Consider the following 23,341-nt stretch of genomic DNA (forward strand, 5'->3'; position numbering starts at 1 on the left):
CTCCCACATACGAGGTACAGCCTGAACCCCGAGCTCCCTGACTACCCAGGCCCTCCCAGGAGACCCAATAAGTCACAGGGTCACCCACCTGCAGAGAGAAACTGCTCGGACACCGCAGGCCTGCCACAGCTTCTCAGATACCCTAAAGCAGATTCATGGAGACAGAGCCAAATTCCAGAAATAAGCTTTGAGGTTTTAAAATAAATCATTTGCTGCTCACAGCAAAAGCACTGTTATTTTGTCCTGAGTATGGATTGCTCTGCAGAGACTTACAAGATGAAGCTAAAGGTTTTTGGAATCAGATTCTACTACCATGACTGCTGAAAAATAACAATTATTATTGTTAATAGCATCAATATTCCGTTGTATATATATAGCTTTTCACGCTCTACTACGTACTTCCATCCATGTTACCTCTTTTAATCTTTATGTTCACCTTTTGAAGTAGGTGTTAACATCCCTATTATCCAGAGATGACTCAGGCTCAGAGAGGATAAGTAATTCACCCAAGTCCACGCAGCTAGTAAGGGGTGAGGGCTTGGAGTGCAGGGCTCTCTCCACCCCGCTGTGCCAGGGAGCCCTTCCGTATGAGTCATCGATGTCACACACTATACAGGTCATGTGTTCATTTCCAAACAGACTGAAAGGGTAAGAAAACTTATGACACTGTCCTCAAGCAGGCCTGTGCCAAGCTGGGCTGAAGAGGTGAAGGATTTGGAACTACAGAGGGAAGGAAGTGGTGGTTCCCCAAAAGCAGAGGGTGGCGGGACCGTCTCATCTCAGTGGGAGAAGCAGGGGGAGGCAGGGGCTTTCCCTACCGAAGACACCCCCAGTCGGTGGGGTCAGGTGGCATGGGCCTGCCCCTTCCCGGGGACTTCAGCAGGGGAACAGACCCCACCACCACCACCTGACAGGCCCTGAGTGCAGTGAGCACAGCCTGTCAGGACCCCAGGGTTCCTGACAGCCGAGGGCTGGACCAGGAAAGGCTGAGGGGTGGTCCATGCTCCCCCCAGAGTTCCCGCTCTTTTCCTACAATAATGGAGTCGTCATGACCTCCTGCCGTGAGCTGGACAGCAACCGCAGTGCCCTGTCAGCGGCCTCCGCCTTTGCCATAGCAACCGCGGGCGCCAACGAGGGCACCCCAAACAAGGAGAAGTACCGGAGGATGTCCCTGGCCAGCACAGGTACGGTGGGCTCCGCTCACGGCCAGTGATGACAGCCGTGGCCCCGGGGACCTGTCGCCCTTCGAGTGCTGAGTGCTTCCTGCTCCAGGCTTGGCCAGCGCTGAGCCCCCTTCCTCCCCACCCCACCTCTGCTGCTTGGCAGACCTCTGTTCAGAGTAAAGCCCACGGCCCACAGGAGCCTCGGCCCCCACGCCACCACCCACTTCCACGGCATTGGTCCTGCAGCGGGGGCCCCAGAGAGCTCTGATCCCGCATGGCCCTGTCTGGAGAGGCTGCCAGAATCCTCCAGCACCCTTTGAAAGATCCAGAGGTCCAGTAGAAGTGGGCATGTGTGGACTGTGTCCACTGGGAAGTTGTGACATCCAGGCTTACTGGTCAGGACCTGGACTGGCTATCGAATCTTTTCTCATCCCCTGCCCACGGCCCTCCCACCAGCAGCCATGCGGAGCAGCCCCGCTTACCCAGCACTGGGGTTTGAATCCAGTTTAGAGCCGGGCTCTGTGTCTTATCCTCACATTCCCTCTCTCCCATCTGCTGCGTGTGCCGCCAGGGTTTCCCCCCGACCAGAGGAACGGAGACAAGGAGTTTGTGATTCGCAGAGCAGCCACCAACCGCGTCCTGAACGTGCTCCGCCACTGGGTCTCCAAGCACTCTCAGGTGGGTGGGAGCCCCCCGGGCGGGCTTCTGCGGACCTGAGGGGACCACGGACCCCAGGAAACTGCCGCCCTGATATTCTCAGAGAACCTGCTCAGATCCCCTAGGAGGGGATCAAGAACATTCAAGGCAGGAACAAGGGGCCTCTGTCTACAGCAGGGGTTCCTCCCAGAGCCTGAGCCAGGGGTGCAGCTGTCAAAGGATGGTCCTTGCCCAGTGCCTTTTACCTCCGGGTCTGTAGGCTCCCTGGCGGCCTGCCACGCAGCCAGTGAAGAGGGAAATGAGGCAGGCGGCCCGCCGTGAGCAGAGGCACAACCTGCCACTGCCTCCTCTGGCCGGGCCAGGACCACTGCAGGGCAGCTGGAATACAGTAGCCAGAACCACCCTCCCATCTTCCCCGCAGGACTTCGAGACCAACGATGAGCTCAAATGCAAGGTGATCAGCTTCCTGGAGGAGGTCATGCACGACCCAGAGCTCCTGACCCAGGAACGGAAGGCAGCAGCCAACATCATCAGGTGAGGGCCGAGGACGGCCTGCTGGGATAGGGACCCTGCCTTCTGCCTCCAGAGGCAAGGAGGTGGGGAGGGCCCTCCTAGGCCAAAGCACTGCCTCAGGCACGTGGGCCTGGAGGACCTCATAGCCCTGGGCTTCCTGGGGGCCGGGCACCCCCTCTGCAGCCAGGCTCTGGAGTGGGTGGTCCAGGTGTCCTCCCTTCTCCTGCCCCCATCAGTCCTTGAGCTCCTTTGAGACAAGAAGGCTGCCTGCTTCTCCATCTGTGCCCACAGCTGCTCACACCTGTCCAGCCCATGCCGGCCTGTGTGGTAGCCACTAGCGACATGTGGCTGTTAAACCTTAATTAAAATTAAAGAAAATTTAAAATTCAGTTCCTCAGTCACACTAGCTATAGGTGGCTGGTGGCCCCATGTCGGGCAGCATAGATAAAGAACATTCCTGTCGCTGTAGAGGGTTCTGCTGGACAGCACGGACTAGCGCCTGTGTCTAAGTGTTCAGGGAATGTCTGTTGCACTGAGTTCAGTCATCCCCAAACCTGTACTTTTTCCTCCTGCCCAGACTGCCTCTCCTGCTGGAGTCAGGGGTCAGGCAGCCTCGTGTCCAAGCCCTGCTGGCTCAGCCAGCGACTCACTGTGACCTTGGGCAAGCCCCGTCTCTGAACCTCGTTTTTCTCCTCTGTAAAATGGGTGAACAACACCCACATCAAGGACTGTGATGAGGCCACAGTGAGATCACGCTGGTGTTTCTGCAGCTCTCGGGGGCGTCGGGCACAGGCCCGCCGTCTACCCGCTGCTCTCATTCTGCTGGCTCAGGCTGCCCTCCCAGCCCTGCCCAGGCGCAAGAGCTCAGGCTCAGGCCTCTCCTCCTCATTTCTTGGCCAACTCCAGCTGCCCCTCTGTGTGCCCCAGCCATGGCCTCTGACCCAGACTTTCCTGCCTACAACCCAAAGTCTCCAGCCTTCCTCCAGCCAGATGATCCGCTTTGCTTTCCCAAGGCCCATGCTGCAGGCCCCATCATTCCCTCGGGCTCAGCATCCTAGGAGCTCCTCAAGGCCTCCCTTACTTCAGTACCCAAGCCTGAGATGCAAGCACGCACGCACGCACAGTCAGCCACTGGCTCCTCCCATCCCCTCATCTCCCTGGGAGGCCTGCAGGGCTGTGCTGGGTCCCCAAGACTTTATTGATCAAAGCCACCCTCAGTCAGGGGGCTTGTTCTGGGTGCTGCTGGGTGCAGGGGAAAAAGCAGGCTGTGGAGTTGGGCCGCCCCGGTTTGGATGGTAGACACCGCCACCACCCGCCAAGCTCAGCTGTGGAAATGCCGGTGCGATTTCTCTGAGCCATCGCTTCCTCGGAGGGAGAGTCCCAGTGGCTCAACCTAGGCCCAGCGGGCTCCTGACTGTGCCCCTACCTTCAGCTTGGCTCCCAGGCCCATCCCCAGATTTCACGGTTGCTGTCACAGCCAGGGTGAAGCTCCTTGGCCTGACTCTGAGGATCCACCCTCATTCCCCACCACTGCTCAGGACCACTCTACTCAGCCACCTCTCAACACAATCCCACCTCTGGGCCTTGGGCCACGATGCTGCTGCCCCTCACTGTCCTCTGTCCCTCCCGTCTAGAAAGCTTCCCAGTATCTCCACCCTCTCTGGTCCTCCAGGCCTGGAGCTACATCCCATCATCCCACAGGCGTGGAGGATCACCGGCCGTATGCGCAGCCCTGGGTTGGGTACCAGAACAACAGGGACAAATCAGACATCACCCTGCCCTCAGGGGCCCCCGGCCAGTCTAGCAGGGGTCGGGCGCATACGCAGCCATTCCAACATGGGGAGACTGGGGCTGAGGCCACTAGAAGCCTGGGGGCTGAGGGACCCCTAGAAGGGGTCCTCACCCAGCCAAGAGGGTCAGGGAGCTGAATCCCGAGGGCAGCCCATCAAGAAGAATCAGTGACCAGAAAGGGGAGAGGAGGCTCCTGGCAAAGGAAATGGCAGAGCAAAGACAGAAGGGCAGGGGGGCTGGCATGAGGGGATGGAGAGGGGGCTGCCCCTGAGGTGAGGTGTGGGGATGGGCTGCGTGGGGCTCATTGCGCCTTCTCATCCCCTAGGACTCTGACCCAGGACGACCCGGGTGACAACCAGATCACGCTGGAGGAGATCACGCAGATGGTGAGGCGGGCCTGCCCTCTTGCTCACCGGCCAAGCCTGTCTCCCCCGGCCTCCCCACCCCATGACCCCCAGGGGAGCACAGTGACCCCCGTGGTGGTTTGCTGGGCTGTTGTAACAAAGTACCCGAGACAAATTAAAACAACAGAGTTTTGTTCTAGTCCTGGAGGCCAGGAGTCTGGAATTTAGGTGTCAGTGGGGCCACGCTCCATCCGAAAGCCTTAGGAGAGGCTCAGTCCATGCCTCTTCCAGTGTCTGGCAGCCCCGGGCATTTCTCAGTCGGTGGCAGTGAATCTCCAGTCTCTGCCTCCGCTGTCACATGGTCGTCTTCTCCTTGTGTGTCTCTGCATCCTCTTCCCCATGTCCAAGCGAGCGTCCCCTTCTTGTAAAGACACCAGTCGTTTGGATTTGGGCCCACTTCAATGACCTCATCTTACCTGAGTATGTCCACAAAGACCCTATTTCCAAATAAGTTCCCAGTCACAGGTACCAGGACTGAGGACTTCGGCATGTTTTGGTGGGCGGATTCAGCCCATAACCCTGCCACGTCCATTTTCTTCCTCTTTGACCTCCGCACAGATGGAGACTGAGCGGGTCCCTCGGCCCCAGGCGGGCTCACTTAGACTGACTGAGTGACCCCCAGTCTGTTCCAAGCAGCCAGCGTGAGGACTTAGGACTCTGGGCCCTGAGCCCACTGCTCCCCTCCGCTTTCCCCTCTGGGCCCCTGGCGCTGGTTCTCCCTGGGGGTGGGCGGGGCCTCCCAGGGAGCAGCTGGCCCCTGCCCCCGGGCGCAGCACTGCAGGGCGGTGCCCCCAGGCCGGGACGGTCAGGGGCGAGGCTGCTCGTGCTCTTGTTTCCCAACAGGGCCCCAGAATGTTTGCCCCTCAAGAACACGAGGGCCCCTTGTTCCTTCATGAGTAGCCTGTGGCTCTTCCAGAACAAAGCACCACTGAGCTGCCCCTGGGCCCTGACCTGGGTTCCGGAGCCCGGAAAGCCTGCGCAGGGCACACCCAGTTTGGAGGAGGCCCCGGGGCCCTCACGCAAGAGCAGAGGGCTTCTAGCTGTGAGGGCTTTCCCACGCCCTGTGACAGGATGGTCTGTTTTGGCCTCTGCTTCCAGGGTCAGCCCCTGTCCCAGGCCACACCCAGGGGCAGGGGAGCTGCCTGCTCATCCTTGCCCAGCACACCTTCTCCTGGCCAGGTCTCTTGGCCCCTCAGGGCCCTGGGCGGTCCTCACCCCTCCCTCAGCTCCCAGACCTCTCCCCAGACCGGGCCAGGGCCCTTGGTCCTGACAGCTTGGCCATCCTGGGTCTTCAGGAGTAGGCTGAGCTGCCCACATGCCCTACCTGCCTCAGAGGCTGGGGGCTCCTTCCCATGAGGGTCCTTACCCTATAACACGGCATCCCAGCTCTCGTCCCCATGTCCCAGTTGCCTTCCTGAGGGCTCCCCAGTAGCACCGTGTTCCCCACCCCTGGGCTTCTGCATCTGAGCCTCTGCACAGACCCTTCTTGGCCCGGGGTGACTCTGCTTGGGGAGCACATGGACCCCCACCACACACACACCACATATACAGACATCACAGGCACACACACCACACAGGCACACACATCACACACACACACACACACACACACACACACACACACGGGACTAGGAGCTCTTTCCTCTGCCTGTCTATGCTCTACCCTGCTCCTGTCCCATGACAGGAGCTCCCTGAAGCCAGGACTGTATTTTCTGGTCTTTCTGTCCCCGGTGTCTAGCAGGGACCTGGCAGTGCAGGCCTCAGTGCTTTTTGCTGAGAAACCAGGCAGGAGAGACACCCTCCAGGAGGGATGGCTTGTTCCCTGGGTGTGGGGTGGCCCCCACTTTCCTTCCGATCAGTGCGGCTTTCAGGGGCTGAGCCAGCTCGCCAGGACACCAGGGCAGGGTAGCGGCCCCCTCTCCCTGCAGCCCAGGGGGCCCCTAGGCGGAGAGCCGGGGGATTCCTGTTCCTGACTCTCCTCTCAAGACAGCACATTGTCCCCCTCCCCCCTTTTCTCCATGCCCTCCCAGATCCAGCGGACTTTCCATGAGGCCTTTGTGCCCAAGGACACAGGCCTCCTCTTATCCCTGCCATGGGGACTTCGGTCCCCTCGTCAGTGCTTCCTGAAGATTCCCCCGGTCACAGGGCTCAGGTGGTGGTCACCTTTAAAGGTGGTGCCCATGGTGGCCCTGGGGGACAGGGACACAGTACCTGGACGAAGGCAGGCAGCTGTCTTCCAGGCACAGAACAGGAGGACTGTCCCAGGAGGTAATCACATCTGTGGGTCCGCATCTGTGAATGAAGTTTAAAAGGAAATTTTAGGGAGCCAGTTGTGGACCCAGACAAACCCCGAAGGGAGTGACAAACCACAGCCTGGAGTCAGGCGGCCTGGGCTCCGGTCCCAGCTGGCCTGTTTCCGGCTGAGTGCCTTGGGCTAGTCAGTAACCTCTGGAAGCCTCTGGAAGCCTCTGTTGTCTCGTCCCTGCACCAGGGGCAGTGATGACCAGACGGCGATCCCGGAGCACAGCACAGGCCTGCACACACGGGGCACAGCTGCAGCGGCTCCCGGCCCCCTCTGTTCCCTGTCCTCATCTCACTCGTCCATCTGCCAGGAGGGCCTCCCCGGGGAGGCAGGTCCCACCCAAACATTCACCAGAATCCAGGGGGAGTTTCCCTCGAGAAGTGGCCAGAGAGCCAGGAGGCGTCCTCATGGGCCTCAACGGGACCTTGCTCCCCTCAGGCTGAAGGCGTGAAGGCTGAGCCCTTTGAAAACCACTCCGCCCTGGAGATTGCCGAGCAGCTGACCCTGCTGGACCACCTCGTCTTCAAGAAGATCCCTTATGAGTGAGTAGCTGTGGGTGCCAGATGGATCCTCCTCCCTCCTCCCTCCTCCCTCCTCCCTCCTCCCTCCTCCCTCCTCGGGTGCCGCCTTTGGCTGCCTCCCCACCCCTGAAGCACATGCTTCCAGAGAAGCTGCGTGGAGTGATTCCCCACAGCCTGAAACAAAAACGCGCATGCCAGCAGGGATGCAGAGGATCCCTGTCCCCTTTCCTCCTTGCCCAGCAGCTACACAAGCCTCTCTAGCTCAGCAGTCCTTTTCTGGAGGTCTAGAAAAGGAGTATGCGCTCACGGATGTGCACACATGTACATGTGAACAAATGTGCACACATGCGTGAGTGTGTGTCTGTGAGGGCTCGTGCAGGAGCAGGGCTCGGGGCAGCTCTCGAATTTGAAGAAGCCCACAGGCCTGGCTGCTACCTGCTCTGACCTGCTGTCAGTCCCCCTCCAGGTGTCGCTTGTAACTGTACTACCAACATAATTCTGTACTGCTCCTTCTGCATCTAACAATATACCAAAATAGTATCTGTAAACCCCATTTTTAGTAAGTGCACAGCGTTCCCTGACAGCGCCCTAAGTCCTGGGGTTCTTTCCAGTTTTCACTTTTATATTTAAAGCTGGGATAAACCTCCTCGTAACTAAATATGTCTCTGAATTTCTGACAATTGTCCTAGAATAGTTTCCCAAAGTTTGAATTACCGAATCTGAGGCTATGAATCACTGTAGGACTTCGCATCTGTGCTTTCCAGAAAGGTGGCCCCCCCAGTACGCACAGAGGCCCCACCGACCCAGGTGCTGCCCCCCCAGGTGGAGAGCTGCGGCATTTTAGGAAGCTACCACATCTCCTGGATGTCGAGACAGTAGTTATTCGTGATCTGCTCCCTCCAGCCCAGGGAACTCAGGTCACTTGCACAGTCCCCGGAGGCCTGGACGGTCTGTGGCTTCCCGTGAGCTCACCATGACCAGAAGCCGCCACTGGCTTGGCTTGCAGGCTGCTTTATCCATCGCTCTGGCCCCTTTTTGTGGCCTTTTGTCCTCCCCATTCTACAGACCAGCATCTGCAAAGTGACTTTAAAATGTGAGTTCTCCCTATCAGGAACAGGATCCCAAACCAGACCCGATGAGCCCACCGCACTTCACAGTATAGGATGTGCCTCCCCATACCCTCTCTCAGTTCAGCTTTGCAATAAGCTGTGAGGAAAGTATTGTTGTCATTCCCACTTCACAGATGAGGAAACTGAGGCCCTGAGATATCGAGGGCTTCCCCAAAGCCACCTGGCTGGTACAAGACCAAGCTGGACTTGACCCCAGGGCCCCTCCTTCTCAAGGGCTCTGCAGAAAGTTACTCCCCTAGAAAAGACAACTTGAGAAAGGAAAGAAAGCAAAGAAATCAGCACAGCAAACCTAACCTCACTCACCCTGGGTTTCTCCCTTACAGGGAGTTCTTCGGACAAGGCTGGATGAAACTGGAGAAGAATGAAAGGACCCCTTATATCATGAAAACCACTAAGCATTTCAATGATGTGAGTACAGGGGTTGGGGAGGGGAAGGCAGGGCCCTTTCCTGCAGGTTTCTCTTTGGCGGGACCCTCAAGAGGCTGGGTGGAGAACAGGCTGTACACCTGGCCAGAACCAGGCCACCTGGGTCCTCTCCAGCCCCATGAGTTATATGCATAAAAATCTCATTTAAAGCTCACACTAACCCTAAAAGACGGGGGCTGTTACCACGTTTTAGATATAAAGAAACCAAGACTCTGAAGGACAGATGCCGGAGGTCTCCTTACCAGTGTCTGCTGGCTCATGGCCTGTCTCTGCCGCACAGCCCAGCTGTGAGGGAAAAAAAATCTCTCCCAGCAACTTCCCCACACTTGCCCAAGCTCCATCCCCTGCAGCCACCGGGACAAGTCCACTCCCAGCCTCGTGATGGCCCTGAGGTCAATTCCACTCAGTATTTTCATTCCTCTGTATTTAATCTTCAACCCAAGAGCCTTTGATGGCTGGAAGTGGGAGCACATGACTCCATTTGTCCTGACTGCCAGGTTAAGGCCACAACATACCAACCACAGCAAGGGACTGGCCCCCTGGCAAACATCCCTCATCCTGGGAGGGTCCTCGGCAGCCCGGAGGAAACAAGAAGGGGCCAGGTATTGACGCTCAGGGGAGGAGCCCTGTAGTGAACACAGCCACAGGATGGAGAGCCGCATGTGTAGCAGGAGAGAGTAAGTGATGGGGGCAGGTGAGGCCCCAGGAAACATGCACCAGGCCTGTGTCTGACCACACCTTACCCACAACCCCAGCCACAGCACCAGGCAGCAAAAAGCCTTCCCCCCACCCGCACGCCCCGCCCCACTGTGTGCCAGGATTCAAGTAAGTAAAAGGCGAGAAAATGAAGTGGGCAATTATTGAATATTGACCACATGCCAGGCACCATGCCAAGGGTTTCATAAGCATCGTCTTGTTTAATCTTGTTACTGTCATTTTTATTTTATTCTCTGTTACGGATGAAGAAACTGAGGCTCAAAGAGGTTAGATTTCATCCCCAATAATCAGCAGGAGTGCCTGCTTTGAACCCATGCCATCCACCTCCAGAGGGCTGCCTTCGTCACTACCTGGCATTTGGCCATCTCTGTTAAAATCCAACTTTTTCTTTTTCAGATACACAAAATGTGTGCCTCTGTGATGGTGATAATCATGGCCTGAAATTGTTTCTTAACATCTCCCTGATACAGTTTTGCTTGTTTTTGTTTTTGCTCTTTCCCAATCTTGCTGCCTTTAAATTTTTTGTCTTACTGGATGGTACTGGCTAGGACCTCCAGTATCAAGGCTAGAACTAGGGGGGTGAGCAAGGTGCTCAGTGGGCAAAATTTAAGGAACTTCTCACCTTTGGATGCCTACCCATGCACCCTGGGAGCCTCTAGACCCCGCCCTCTAGGACAGTGTTGAGAGGAAATGGTGATAGTGAATCTTGTTCTTGGTTTTAAAGAGAATGCTTCTAATATTCCTCATCTGGGATAATGTCAGTTTCTTTATCAAGTTAAAGAAATTCTTTTTCTTATTCCTTGCTTGCTAATAATGTGTTTTTACCATAAATGAATATTGCATTTTGTCAAATTTTTTTCTGCATCCATTGAGATGGTCATATGGTTTTTCTCCCTTAATGCTGATGTGATGAAGGACAGTTATAGATTTTTCTCTAATATGCAACCATCCTTGCATTCCAGGGACAAATCTAAAATAGTCATGTTATATTAAACAAATGGGTGTGTAGTTTTCCCTTCTTGTATTGTTTCTATCTGGTTTTGGTATCAAGATTTAGCTGTCTTCATAGAATAAATTGACAGGTGTTCCTTTTTTCTTTATTCTCTGAAAGAGTTGACTAATCTATTCCTTCTTTAAAACAACTATATTGTTGTGTGGTTCCTGTACAGTAAACTACACATATTTCAAATGTACAATTTGATGAATTTTGATAGATACATACACCAATGAAACCACCACCACAATCAAGATAGCTAACATTTCCATCACTCTCCAAGAGGTGCAATTTTCAAATTCCCAATTTACCCCTCCCCACCCCCCTTACACCCTGGTAACCGTGAGTTTCTTCTCTGTGAGTCTGTTTCTGTTTTGTAGATAAGTTAATTTGTGTCCTTTTTTTAAATTCCTTTTTAAAATTTGTATAACTTTTATGTAAAACTGTCTGGAATTCAGTGTTTTCTTTATGGAAAAAAAGTAGTACTTCAGTTTAATTAAGGGTTATAATATGTGTAATATGTTGTGTCATCACATCTTCCTGATTCTCTTCAGTAGCTTTCCATTCTTGAATACTTTCACAATTCATTCTTCTTTATGTACATCCTTAAGAAATTTTTCTAAAGAAGAATATTTCTTGGTGGTAAAGCCCTACAATTTATATTCATCTGTGAATGTCCTTTTATCACCTTTATTTTTCAATAACAAGTAGTCTTTTTTTGTACTTTTTATTTTTAAATAATTATAGATTCACAGGAAATTGCAAAGGAATGTACAGGGAGGTCCAATATTTCCTGCTGCCTCAATTCCTTGCAGTTCTAGCTCCCTGATGTTTGGACCCCAGCTTTTCATCCCCTGGCTGCTCCAAGTCCAGCCCACATTTAGTTTGTTAGTGTGTATGTGATTGTTTGCTGTACAGGCAGGGGAAGAGGGGACCTTGGAGATCTCTCCTACTTTATATGTGAGATCAGGGATGCCCCCAGATGTGTGTCCTGTCCAAGCTCTAGTTGTGTGGTGGGAGAGTCCCTCAGAGCTTGGCTCTTCTTAACTATTTCTTCTTCCAGATAAACTAGAATCACTTTGTCAAGTTCTCAACTCCCATTACATGTTTTATTGGATTGTATTAAACTTGTGTGTTAGTTTTGGAAAATGATATATTTACATTCCCATTTGGGAATCTAATCTTTTTCTTTATTAATCAAACCTTTTATAACCTTTGGCAATTTGATTTTTCATGTAGCAGCCTACATAGTTCTTATTAAAGTTCCCACATAATTTACAGATTCCCACTGGTACTTTGAAAATACCTTTTTTGTTGTATTTTTTTAATTGGTATTGCTAATATATAAAAAGACTTTTTATTTTTTTATGTTGAGTCTTTAACCATCTTCCCTAATGAGTTCTGTTGGTTGTTCTAGTAGCTTTCCAATTTATTCTTTTGGAGATTTTCAAATAGGCAATCATCTCATCTGAAAATAATGGTGATTTATCATCTTTACAATACTTATTCCTCTTATTTTTTTCTTGTCTTATTGCATGGGCTTAAAGATCAGTAACTTGATTGCTTCCGAAATCATTCGCAATGAAGACATCAATGCAAGGGTGAGCGCCATTGAGAAGTGGGTGGCTGTGGCTGACATATGCCGCTGCTTACACAACTACAATGCTGTTCTGGAGATCACCTCATCCATGAATCGGAGTGCAATCTTCCGACTGAAAAAGACGTGGCTCAAAGTCTCTAAGCAGGTGCGGGCAAGAAGCTGGCCCCATGGCCTGCCTGGGGCTGGGCTGGGGTTGGGGCAGGGAGACCAGAGGGCCACCACGCATGGGTGGATGAAGGACAGGGTGAGGGCCAAGACCGCCAGGTGAAACAGAGAACCTCTTCTTCTATTTCACCTGGAACCAGATATCAGACCCACAGATGTGGCACTGGGACCCATGGGACTTTAATTCCCACTTGAATAATCAATACCCCAAGGTGGGAAATGTGAGACAGTGATAATTAGTCCCAACACTCTTCTTCTTGAGTTGGGACTAAAGAGTGGTGGCTTCTTGGGGATCCCAGTCCAGGTCTGCAGGTTGCTGAGACAGATAATCTTGCAGGTCCCTCCCGCGCCAGGACTCTGATTGCACCCGCCCTTCTGGCCACCAGAGAGTTAATGTGTCCCTCTTACCCATCAGAGAGCTGGCGCTCCTAAATGTGGGCTTGATCTTTATTCACTCAGAACATGAGTCTGAAAAACCATAAGGTGGATTCTTCCTCAGGAGTAAAGCTCCTTGCACTGGGGTCACGAGGCAGCAGCTCTTTTGAAAGGAGGGCACAATGGGACACTTGGGCCACTTCCTGGGTGCACTTGATGGATGCCAAACACCAGCCTGCCTGTGTGCAGGAAGCTAGACAGGCACCACCAGGCAACAGGGTAAGCCTCCAGAGGCACCAATCACTTGGTTATAGTGTCTGTGGTCCTACAGCTGGGTGGGCTGTGTGGGGCCCAGTGTCTCCAAGGGGCCTGTCTCATCTGGACCACTCTGAATTTGGATACTGTGTCCTCTCGTAGTTCTCTTTGTGACCTGCTCCTCACCACTCTCGTCATGCCAATGGCATGTCATGATTCTACCCCTAGGCAGGCAGGTCTATAAAACCCTCCTACTTAGATAAGCAGCCAAACCCAGGATAGCCGTGGGGCATCTGTGCTGCCCTTCCACCTCCATCCAGTCAGTCCAGCTCCAGATTCCCCCAGGACTGCAGAGTGCCACAGAGATACCCCTGCCAGCCAGTGAGACTGGGCCTCTGGCTTCTTAGCACACAGCGATACCAGGGTCAGGACAAAAACTGGAAGATGCCACTCTCGCTAGTGGGCTCCTGGAAAGAACAGAGGCTGGAAGCACACGCATGGCCAGAAGTCGTGAATTCCTAAAGTCAGGGTTTGTGCAAGGCTGAGGCAGAACCTCCAAGTCATGTAGGCTGATTGGCCTGTCGAGGTTCAGACAGGGCTATTGGCAGAGTCTGAGGGACCCGTTCCAAGTCAACATGTTTCTTCTCCTGCCCTGTTCCATCAGAATGATGTCATCTTTTCCAGAGGCCTTCAGACCAGACTCCATTTTTCCACCGCTTTGGGAGTCTGGGAGTTTCTTGGCCTCATTCTCCAGCATCACCCTTATCGTGGAGGTGGGAGGGAGCTGCCTTGACCACTCTGAACTCTTCCTTCCATTCTCTTAGGAGACTGCAAATCGAGGGTAGTTAGAGGTCAAGGTTATGATCTGGCATGCCTTCTGGGATGTCATTCAAGACCTCGGGCCAGCCAGCCTGGTTCAAGAACTGCAGATACCTCTGCAGACACATCCAGGCCTGCACCGTCTGTGGCAGACTGGACCCTGCTGGCTTCTCCCAGCCCTTCAGCTTGTGCCGTAGCTGTATGTCTGCGTAGCGCCTGGCTCCAAGAGCCGCTGGGTGGCCATGGCTGGGGCCTGGCCAACACCACCCAGGGATGGTTTACTCTCCCTGGGCAGGTATCCCAGGGCCAAAATGGCCACATTTCTTAAAGGATCTGAAATGTAGCATCCACAGCTCTTTTTTTAATCATTCTCTTAAATGTGTGGGCCCAAAGCGGAAAAGCCTGTGTCCAAGTGCAGTCTGGCCCTTGGCAAGAGTCAAGCAGTCAGAATTAGTCTGGGGCTTCTGATCTCTTCCCTTTCTTCTTCCAGCCTCTCTTCCCACCCTCTCTGAAGATAAAACTTTCCATCAAGGAAGAATCAGATGATGCTCCTTCATAGGGTGATGTAGATGACTAACGTACTTTTATGTGTTTCCTCTCCCTGGGATGGTTGGATTTTAGTGGCGACATAAGCCTCTCTTTGACTACAGTACTTTCTGGTCTTGGAGGGAACAGCCATGGCCATCCAGAAGTCTTCTGTTTGATGAACAGGAAGGGATGGTGTTTAAGGGGCCACATATAATCATCTTTCTTCGTGACACTACTTTGTAGGCTCCTTGCTTAGCCTCTGGTTTCAGTGACATATTCTAAGTGCCCCCCGTATTTCTGCCCACTGGTGTCCATACTCCAGCAAAGATGCCCAAGACCCCAGGGGCCTGGTATCCCAGTGAGCCTCAAAGGCTGGACACTCCTGGCTTGGCCAGAAGATACTTGAGCTGCTCCAGGTCAGAATGCACTTTCTAAGCAGCAGCTGGGAAAATCCAGTGGCCTCGCAAGGCACAGAGCTTCTTCTGAGACGGAGCAGGCACATACCTTAGGTAAGCACACAGGTATGGAAGGAAGCAAAGTGTGCCCAGCTCGGAGCCACAGATTGGTCCCAAGTTTATCCAAAAAACCCCACACATCAGAACATCCTCTGTACATTTTTGTGGCTTCTAAGCCTGGTGATACTTCACCTGCAGCCATGTGGCCGTCTAGCCCCTCTGTCACCCACAGCTCAGGAGTATCTGAACGAGTGTTGCCTTTAAGGAACACCTGGACCTACCCTCCCATTTTCCAGATGTGAAAACTGGGCTTTGCTGGGAGTCTGAGAGCAGTCATCTCAGGTGACAGCAGAATCACTGCCTCGGTGTGGCTTGTCCCATCCTGGCATGTGTCTCTTTCACCAGATCCAGAATAGCTTTTTCTTCGAGCAGGGTCAGTCCAGACCAGGCGACAACACTTCTCCTCATTGGTCGGGACCAAACTGAACAGTAGGCCCTGCCTCTCTCTCCCCTTGAAGAGCACATACTGATCCCTTCTCCCATCAGAACGAAGACTTAGATTGTCATTTCTGTGGCCAGATTTCTCAGATAAAAACCAGACCCAAAGATTAGAGGTGTGCTTGGCCTCTGTGGCCAGTGTCCCCTCCAGACTGGCTGGCCCCTCTTGCCACACAGTGTACAGCTTGGTCTCCAGCCCAGTTTCTCTACCACACTCTGGATTTTGAGGACTGGAGCTGGAAAGGAGGTCACTAGTCATCTCACCGTTTTATACACGAGGGCGCCGAGGACCTCAGAGGGGAAGGGGTTTCCCCAGGCCATGCAGAGCCAGGCTCGCCCCAGGGCACACTCCGCACACACACCTGGTCCCTTAAGACAAACTCCAGCCGCCGGGGTTGCTCCAGCCTAATGTGTGGGCAGGGCCTGGCTTGGTCATTCAGCAGATGGGGGCCCTTTGCCATGGGGTTTTCTCTTCTCCATCAAGGTCTTTCCTTTGATGATTTGCCAACTTTTTTTCTTGATTATTCTTCAATTTCGGTGGTGTTCATGATATATAAAAGTGGAAGTGTGAGAAGATGGTCACATCCTTTGGGTACAGGTCATGAGAAAGATGACGATAATGAAATACCAACCGTGCCCTGTTCCGAGTCCAGCTCCTTGGAGTTACCCACCAGGTCCTTCCCAAACACCCAGGTCTCAGGATCTCGACACTTGGACCCTCTTGGCCCCACTCCCGTGTTTCTGAAAGATGCGTGCATGAGCATGGGCACGCAAAACAGAGACCCATGTCTAACTTCTCAGGAGTTCAGGGCCAAGTCCCCAGACCCAGGAAGTCCCCGAATCCACCTGCCCCATCTCAAGGCAAAGCAAAGACCTAGAATGTGGGCCAGAGCTGTGGGCCGCGACCTGTACTGCGTGCTAGTAAATGCTTCTAATTCCTTCTAGACAAAAGCTTTGATTGATAAGCTCCAAAAGCTTGTGTCATCAGAGGGCAGATTTAAGAATCTGAGAGAAGCTCTGAAAAAGTAAGTGTGTGTCGTTTTGTCACCGTTATTTTTTAAATTATAGAACCGCATTGCAGAGGCATTCACGTGCCACACCTGGCTGGAGCAGGAGGTCTGTCTGTCTGTCCATCTGTCTACCCCTAAGACCTACCCCTACAAGCCCCAGACCCCCAGGGCGGGTCAGCTTTGTCTTCCACCATTTACCAAAGAAATTCCAGGGTGTGGGCATTTCCCAGGAGAGGAACCAAAACAGTCATGAGAAGCTGTGATGATATTCATAGTGGTGCCAGATTCCTTGATTCTAAAATGCACATTGTTTTTTTCTATTTTAACATTTCTGACATCAAGATATATCTTAAAGTCAATGTGTTTATGTCATGGAATGGTGTTTCCTTTTTGTACTGGTTAATTACTCATCAGAACAAGAGTGCATTTTTACAGACAATGGCATCTTGGAATCAAGGAAATAGTTTTACTGATAGTTTACACCTTACAGTTTGCAAAGTTTGTGGCAGTGCGTGCCAGCCCACCAACATTGCCTGTGAGGTGGGCTTCTCGACCTCGGCCCTCTTGTCATTTAGACTGGGGTAATTCTTTGTTGTTGGGGGCTGTCCTGTGCACTGAAGGATGTTTAGCAACGTCCCTGGCCTCTACGCACCAGATGCCAGTGTCCCCGCCCCAAATTACTACAATCAGGAATATCTCCAGCCACTGCCAAATATTCTCTGGGAGGCAAATTCGCCCCCTCTGAGAACCACCATTGTAAGACAGAGTCTCCCATAATGTTTCTCCAGACAAGGAAACTGAGGAGAAGTGGCTGGCCCACGGACTTGTGGCCATGGTCACAGAGCCTGGCCTCAGCCCAGGCTGGCCTCCAAGGCCAGGGCTCTATGGTCTGCCCGAGGCTGCCTCCCGTGAGGGTCCAGGCCAGCTGTCCCAGGGCAGCAGCGACTGGGCCGTCGGCACACACCGTGGCCACACACTCAACGTGGGTTTGCTGTCACTCTCGTTAGGTGTGCACTTAAGGTGTCCACCCTGGTCTCTGCCACTGTGTTCCCCTGAACACATGCCCCCTGGGGCTGGCCCTCGCCCTCTCTCTCTCTCTGAGTGGCTGCTCGCTGGACCTCAGAGAGACCCTGGGAGACCCCCTCGGGGGGTCCCTACAGAGCCCAGGAACGCCTCCCCCCCCCCCCGCCCCCGTCTCCAAGGGCTCAGGTGCTCACTGCCAAAACAAGGCCCCCCAGAGCCCACGACCCCCCACAGCCAGGGGATGGGGCCAGTCAGCACCTGCAGCCTTGACGGTGACTCTGCCACACCACACACCCGCCCCACCAGCCTCGTCTGCCTTTCTCGTTTTCTCCCTGCCGTACTTGGTCTGTCCCTTGCCAGCTCCGTGTGCCATTGCCTTGACCATCTCCACTTTATTTGTGTCCTCAGACAGATGTCCCACCCATCTGTGCTGTCCGGCCGTCTCTCCTCCGCCTGGGCTCCCAGGAGCCCCTGTGGACTGTGCTTGTGGGGAGCTGCCCCTCCGTGCATTCACCAGCCTGTCCGTCCACCCCCGGGGCGCCGCTCCATCTGCCTCCTTCACATGGCTTCCTCGTCCACCGCCGCCGCCGCCGCCTCCGTGGTCCCCCATTCTGTCTGAGTCCCCATCCTGACTGTCTTCCCTCTTTCAGGTTACCCGTGGCCTATGTAAGTGCCTCTTCCAGACGCCTCTGCTCCCTGCCACACGGGGCAGAGGTGGCCTTCGGGCATTCTGGGTGCTAAGACCTTTATGCAGACCAAGTTCTTGCCTTATGGAGAAGCCAGGCAGAGGAGGGGCAGACTGGGGCAAACGCTTCTGCGCCCTTTCTCAGGAAGCACTAAGGTTTACACATAGAGCTCTGTTGTTGGAAGATTGGATGGCCGTCTAACCAGGCAGGGGACAGGATCAGAGGGAGTGAGGTGGCTGCCTGGGGGCACAGCTGGTGACCCACGCAGACAGGGAGCCCATGATGGGCCCCACCACATGGGTCCTCACACCCATTCCATTGTCCCCAGCATCCTGTCTTTAAAACATTCAGCCTTGTGCCAGCACCTGTGCTAGCAAATGGTCTTATTATCTTTACAGCCAAGACTGACCCCCCAAATCCTACATCCCAAACCCCAGCCGCTCTCTTAAATATCCCCAGTCCACCCACAATGCTTGCTGTGTGCGCCCCTTCAGTCCCCTGCCCGGGTGCCCCTAGAGGGACAGCTCTCCCTTCATTCCCCAGACCTTACCCTCCTGAAACCCATGAGACTGTCCTCTTCCTTTAGCCGCCCAGTGACCAGAAGCTTCCCACAGCTCCAGGCGACAACATTTGGCTGAGAACTAAATTTAGCAGTAAAATTTGGTCACTGGCTCTTTGGGGGCCATCTCCAGTTTTGCCAACTCGTCCAGTCTTAACGCGGCACACTTGCTCACCTGCACCTCTGTCTTCATCCTGAATAGGAAGCTGGTGGAAGGACCACAGGGGATGGGCTTTCATTGTTGGCTGCTTTACATTCCTTCCCCTCTGTCCCCCTGAGTTGAGGATGGAGGAACACGTCTGCTGGCTGACCAGCAGGCCATCCCCATACACCCTCCAGACAGGGTGACCGTCCATCTATCTACATGGATATGATGGATCCAGAGTCCTGCAGTTCTAGAGTGCCAGGGGCTCTCTGTCTCCATCTTTATTTTAGGCCTGTGGCCACAGAGCAAAGCCCAGACTCCTGCTAATGAGGCAGCAGAGCAGTTAATGTCCAGGTGGCAAAAAGCAAGATTGGATCTGAGCCCCACCCAACTCCAGACCTACTTTTTTTTTTTTTTTTTTTTTTTTCAAAATCTAAGTGCTTGATTTTCCTGCACCACATGCCAGAACTGTGGGTCCTGACCCCAGGGATTCTAAGCCACACAGCTCAGCTGGTGAGGGGAGAGAGGGAAGAGGTGGCCCCTAGCTTATCACCGCCCTTTTCCTGGGGTTGGGTGGAGAGCCAGTCAGGCCACTGCATCTTGCATTCAGTCACTGGTACCATTTGATTCCTGTTACCCCCCTTGACGTCATGAGGAATTTCTTGGTAGAGAGAAACATGAAGTCTGGGGGTCCCAAACAACCACAGACAAGATCCAGATGCCAGGTGTCACCAGACATTGGTGTGCCACCTTAGACACTGCCCAGGAAACCAACAGTGGCTTTTAGATTGGGGGTGGGGCACTTTTCTCTCTGCTCCCTGAAGCATTAGGTACAGCCAGGTGAGGGCTCTGCCAAAAGAGGAAGCCTCCCCCATATCAGCTTTGTTGGCCAGACCCTGATCCAGGACAGGGCTGGATCCCACCCGAGAGGGGCCAATGCCCACGTGGAAAGTTGAGAGCTAGCCAGATGCTGGGTGTCTCACCCACACAAAGCCCTTAGCTTCCCTTTTCACTCAGATGCTCAGTTTGAGTCTGTCCCCACGCAGTGCTGCCCTTTTTGGGCCGTCCACCAGCCCTCTCTACCCCACATCTGTCTCCACCAGCCCCCCACTGGCCACTCAGACAGCCCCGTATATGTACCTACACTGGATTTGGTTGGTTGTGTGTGTGCATGACTGAATTAAGTGTGCTGTTCCCGGGCCCCTCCTTCAGGGGCCCTCACTGTGGAGGTAGTAAACAGGGACAGAGTTTGGTGCTGGGACGGGTGGTGCCACTTGCAAGTGACCAAATTAGCTGCCATCGTCTTTCTATAAACGGATCATGCACCCCAATCAATACCTCAGGGAAATCCACCTCAGTGACCCAAGGACCCCGATTTTTTCCACTGGTCTCGGTGGTCAGAGACCCTGTGAGGCCTTCAGAAACACCCTGCACCCTTCAGTCATTCACAGTCAGCAAGCAGTCACTTGGCCTCCCCTTCTCCATCTGAGATCAGAGGTCCTCTGGGAGCTCCAGGCTACCTGGTTACCATCACAGGCAGGGGTAGCGGGGCACCTCCCAGAACCTGCCGGCCAGAACCCAGCGGTGGCCTGAGCCGTCTAGGTCCAGGGTGGCTTCTCAGACCCTTGAACTCTTTCCCCATCAGATTCACGAGCCTGTGCTTCAGACTTGGAGTTTGACGGAAAGGAAATGAAAAGCCAGGCATGGAACAATCATGGACTATAATGGTCGGAAGGACCCAAGGAGGTCTGCCTGTGACCAGTACAATTCTTGCTTTTTTTCACAACTCACAGTGAAAAAACATTTGATGATGTGACCAGGTGTACAAATGCACACATGCGTAAAAGGAACAAAAACTTCACAAAGCAACATAGAACTTTAGTCCATTCGATGAACTCAGATATTTTCTGTTCTTTTTTTTTTAATTTTTAAAAAAATCTGGTCAGCACCCACTAAATTGATTTCAACACTCGTGAAAGAGTCAAGCCCTACAGTTCAAAAACCATTTTTCCTGTCCACTGTTCCCCAAGTTTTAAGGATCTGCCTCCTTCAAGACTGCCACACCCATGTGTCAGCTGTATTTGCATTTATGCAATGGTATCCTTTAAATTAACTCACTAATTCCTCAAGATAAACTTAAATAAGGAAAACTTTCAGGACAGCAAATGGGAAACCAGTGTACGCGCCATAAATACCCCGAAGACAAAACAATGTTATTAAATTCTGTCCTACTCTTGATTTTTGCCTGCATTCTGATCCTGAGTGAAACCTGTTACTATTTGTTCAAAAAGGAAAAAATAGGGGAGGAGAATGGCAGGTGTTAGAAAGTATCAAAGCCACACTGTCACCAAATGAGCCCTCTCCTTGAGCGCTAGGGGGGAAAGTGAAAAGCGGATGCTTCTTCTCATATGAGTCAATTATTTAAATAGTGTCTGGGCATCACCTAAAATTAAGTCTCAGGTCACTTAAAATTGTCTTAGCCAGCATCAGTTCTGTTGTATGAGCGGAACCTGAGGACCAGACAGGGCAAGAACTGACTCAGAGTCACACAGCAAGCAGGCAGAGGCCAGGTTCCTGTCCTTGCTCTGCCGTCCTCCCTGGCTCACCCCACTCTGGAGTGGCAGGAGTGCCACAAGGAGACGAAGGTGAGATGGGCTAGAAATGAGGGTCACCTGTAATGCGTGCACAAGCTCACCCGCACCTGTGTGCTGAGCTGAGTGGAGGCTGCAGAGCACTGTGTGAGGAGTCCCCTGAGGGAGCTATATGGAGTTCTGCCAGAGTGTAGTGACCCTGGGCCCATCACAGAGTCACCTCGCACCCCAGCCAGAGGCACCAAAACAAGTTGTGATGGCATAGTAACAGAAGCCTCGGCTTCAGAGCTACACATCAGAGGGGCCTGGCCCATCACTCCTGGGTCCCATCTCCCAAGAGTCACCAATCATGGGAGCCATCATCCAACCCCATGCCCAGAAGCCACTTCCAGGATGGTGATCCCGTGGGCAAGGGTTTCCCGCACCGGCGGTCCAGTGCCCGGGTGGGCAGAGATCCTAGTGAGGCAGAGGAGAAGCCTCAGGGAGAGGAAGAGACTAGGGGGCTGGGTAGGGTGGCTGGTGGTGACTGGCAAGAATGGGGGTGGGGGCTGCAAAGCCCGCCCAAGGAGGTGATTCTAGGGTGGGACTGGGATGGAGAGTTTCAGTGGTGAGACAGGAAAGACGGGCTGGGAGGGGGCGGGGGGGCGGAGCCCAGGACACCATCTGGGAGGGAGAACAAGGAGGTAGAGGTGGGCCTTCTGGCTCAGGGTGGGAGGAGACAACTGATTGAGAAGCCCCAGGCCCCAGCAGTCACCATGTCCCCCAAACACCAGAGGACTGACCCTCATACTCAGCTGGAGGCCCGAGAGCTACTGTTATTCTTGGCGAATAGAAATCCCTTTTCTCCAGCAAAGCAAGAGGTGCATGTGGGGTGTTCTGTTCTTGGTAGAGACTCGTGTTTTTAAGTGAAAAACTTCTGTTAATGCCATTTGCTTCAAAGTTGTGACCCACCCTGTGTCCCTTACCTGGGGATGTACCTCACTGACCTGGCCTTCATCGAAGAGGGGACGCCCAACTACACAGAAGACGGCCTGGTCAACTTCTCCAAGATGAGAATGGTGCGTTTCCCACAGCCGGGGAAGGCGGGGAGGGCAGCAAAACCCAGGCGCCAGCCCCAGGCCCACCCGAGCTCTGCCCGCCAGGCTCCCTGCTGCCCCTCATAGGGCACACACATCGGGAAGCCTGAGCCAGGCTTCTCCAGCAAGAGGAGTCACTCCCTCTAGTGAGCAGTTAGCATCTGGCAGGCCCCCAGCCAGGTCTGCCTGCATTTCCTCCTTTGATGCCCACACGTGCCCTTACTGTTCTCCACCTTACAGGTGAGCAGGCTGAGGCTTGGAGTAATCAGTGACCAGCCCAAGGTCACCCCTAAGTAAAGGGCAGAGCCGAGTCTGGGGCCCGCATCTGCCTGACTCTGCCCCCTGCGCCTTTATCCATACCGCATCCCTTATAGTTCCTATGAGCACGTGCTTTATGCAGGCGAAGCGATAGCACTTCTGCAGCATCTCCTGAGCAAGTAGGTTTCCAGTTTCCCCAGAGAAATCTAGGACCTGGGAGGGGAGGTCCCACTCCAGCTGGGAGCCTGGTTTCTAGCCACCCTCCCTCCAATCAGAGCCTCCACTTGGATTTGTTCTGGGTCAAAGACTTCCTCCTAAGGTTTTATTTAATTGGCAGGGTCTCTGTCACAGGCGAGTTGGCAGCACTTTCCTGGTGACAGGACGGGGGCCCCTTCATGAGGCCTTGCACACAGTGGGCACGGAGAAAGGGGCACAGGCCTCTAGCTGTTGCTGGAGTCGAGGGGGACTGTTTGAGGCACCATGAGGCATCATGGATCAAATTATTTATTTTTCTCTCAATCACATAGTGTAATTAACCTATAGATTTTTTTTTTAGCAACAAAATCACTCATTTCTTTTCATTACTCAGAGAAAATGATTGGTAATTTTCTTTTATTGTATTATACCCAAGTCTTTAAAACAAGTCTTTCTTCATCATCTATAATTCTGATCTTACTGAA

At 53.4% G+C, this 23,341-nt stretch overlaps 1 protein-coding gene and 1 long non-coding RNA gene across 6 annotated transcripts in view; one reads left to right on the forward strand and one right to left on the reverse strand.

Annotated features, from left to right (window-relative positions):
- RASGRF1 (Ras protein specific guanine nucleotide releasing factor 1) overlaps nucleotides 1–23,341 on the forward strand; it is a 95,047-nt gene that overhangs the window by 67,701 nt on the left and 4,005 nt on the right. Inside the window, exons 17-26 of one of the 3 annotated variants that reach the window (XM_064480657.1) lie at nucleotides 1,014–1,184; nucleotides 1,735–1,841; nucleotides 2,242–2,354; nucleotides 4,450–4,510; nucleotides 7,269–7,372; nucleotides 8,805–8,889; nucleotides 12,166–12,363; nucleotides 16,259–16,338; nucleotides 17,755–18,012; nucleotides 22,268–22,319. In XM_064480657.1, coding sequence (XP_064336727.1) covers nucleotides 1,014–1,184; nucleotides 1,735–1,841; nucleotides 2,242–2,354; nucleotides 4,450–4,510; nucleotides 7,269–7,372; nucleotides 8,805–8,889; nucleotides 12,166–12,363; nucleotides 16,259–16,338; nucleotides 17,755–17,965 — 1,130 coding nt within the window. In that variant the 3' untranslated portion in view covers nucleotides 17,966–18,012; nucleotides 22,268–22,319. Of the gene's footprint in view, nucleotides 1–1,013; nucleotides 1,185–1,734; nucleotides 1,842–2,241; nucleotides 2,355–4,449; nucleotides 4,511–7,268; nucleotides 7,373–8,804; nucleotides 8,890–12,165; nucleotides 12,364–16,258; nucleotides 16,339–17,754; nucleotides 18,013–22,267; nucleotides 22,386–23,341 lie in introns of those variants that run through there. The other 2 variants (XM_010983885.3, XM_064480658.1) reach the window with 2 other exon arrangements.
- LOC105092232 (uncharacterized) lies at nucleotides 4,644–9,299 on the reverse strand. 3 transcript variants are annotated; one of them, XR_010378307.1, is made up of 4 exons: nucleotides 9,150–9,299; nucleotides 8,324–8,435; nucleotides 6,740–6,820; nucleotides 4,644–4,889 (listed from the first exon to the last, which is right to left on the reverse strand). It is a non-coding gene; the product is annotated as an uncharacterized LOC105092232 (long non-coding RNA). The 3 variants fall into 3 exon arrangements; XR_837435.3 differs by having other exon boundaries at nucleotides 8,324–8,424; nucleotides 9,150–9,296; XR_837436.3 differs by lacking the exons at nucleotides 8,324–8,435; nucleotides 9,150–9,299 and adding an exon at nucleotides 7,182–7,270.

The sequence above is a fragment of the Camelus dromedarius genome, chromosome 29 (genome assembly GCF_036321535.1).
Source record: "Camelus dromedarius isolate mCamDro1 chromosome 29, mCamDro1.pat, whole genome shotgun sequence".
NCBI classification, from domain to species: Eukaryota; Metazoa; Chordata; class Mammalia; order Artiodactyla; family Camelidae; genus Camelus; species Camelus dromedarius.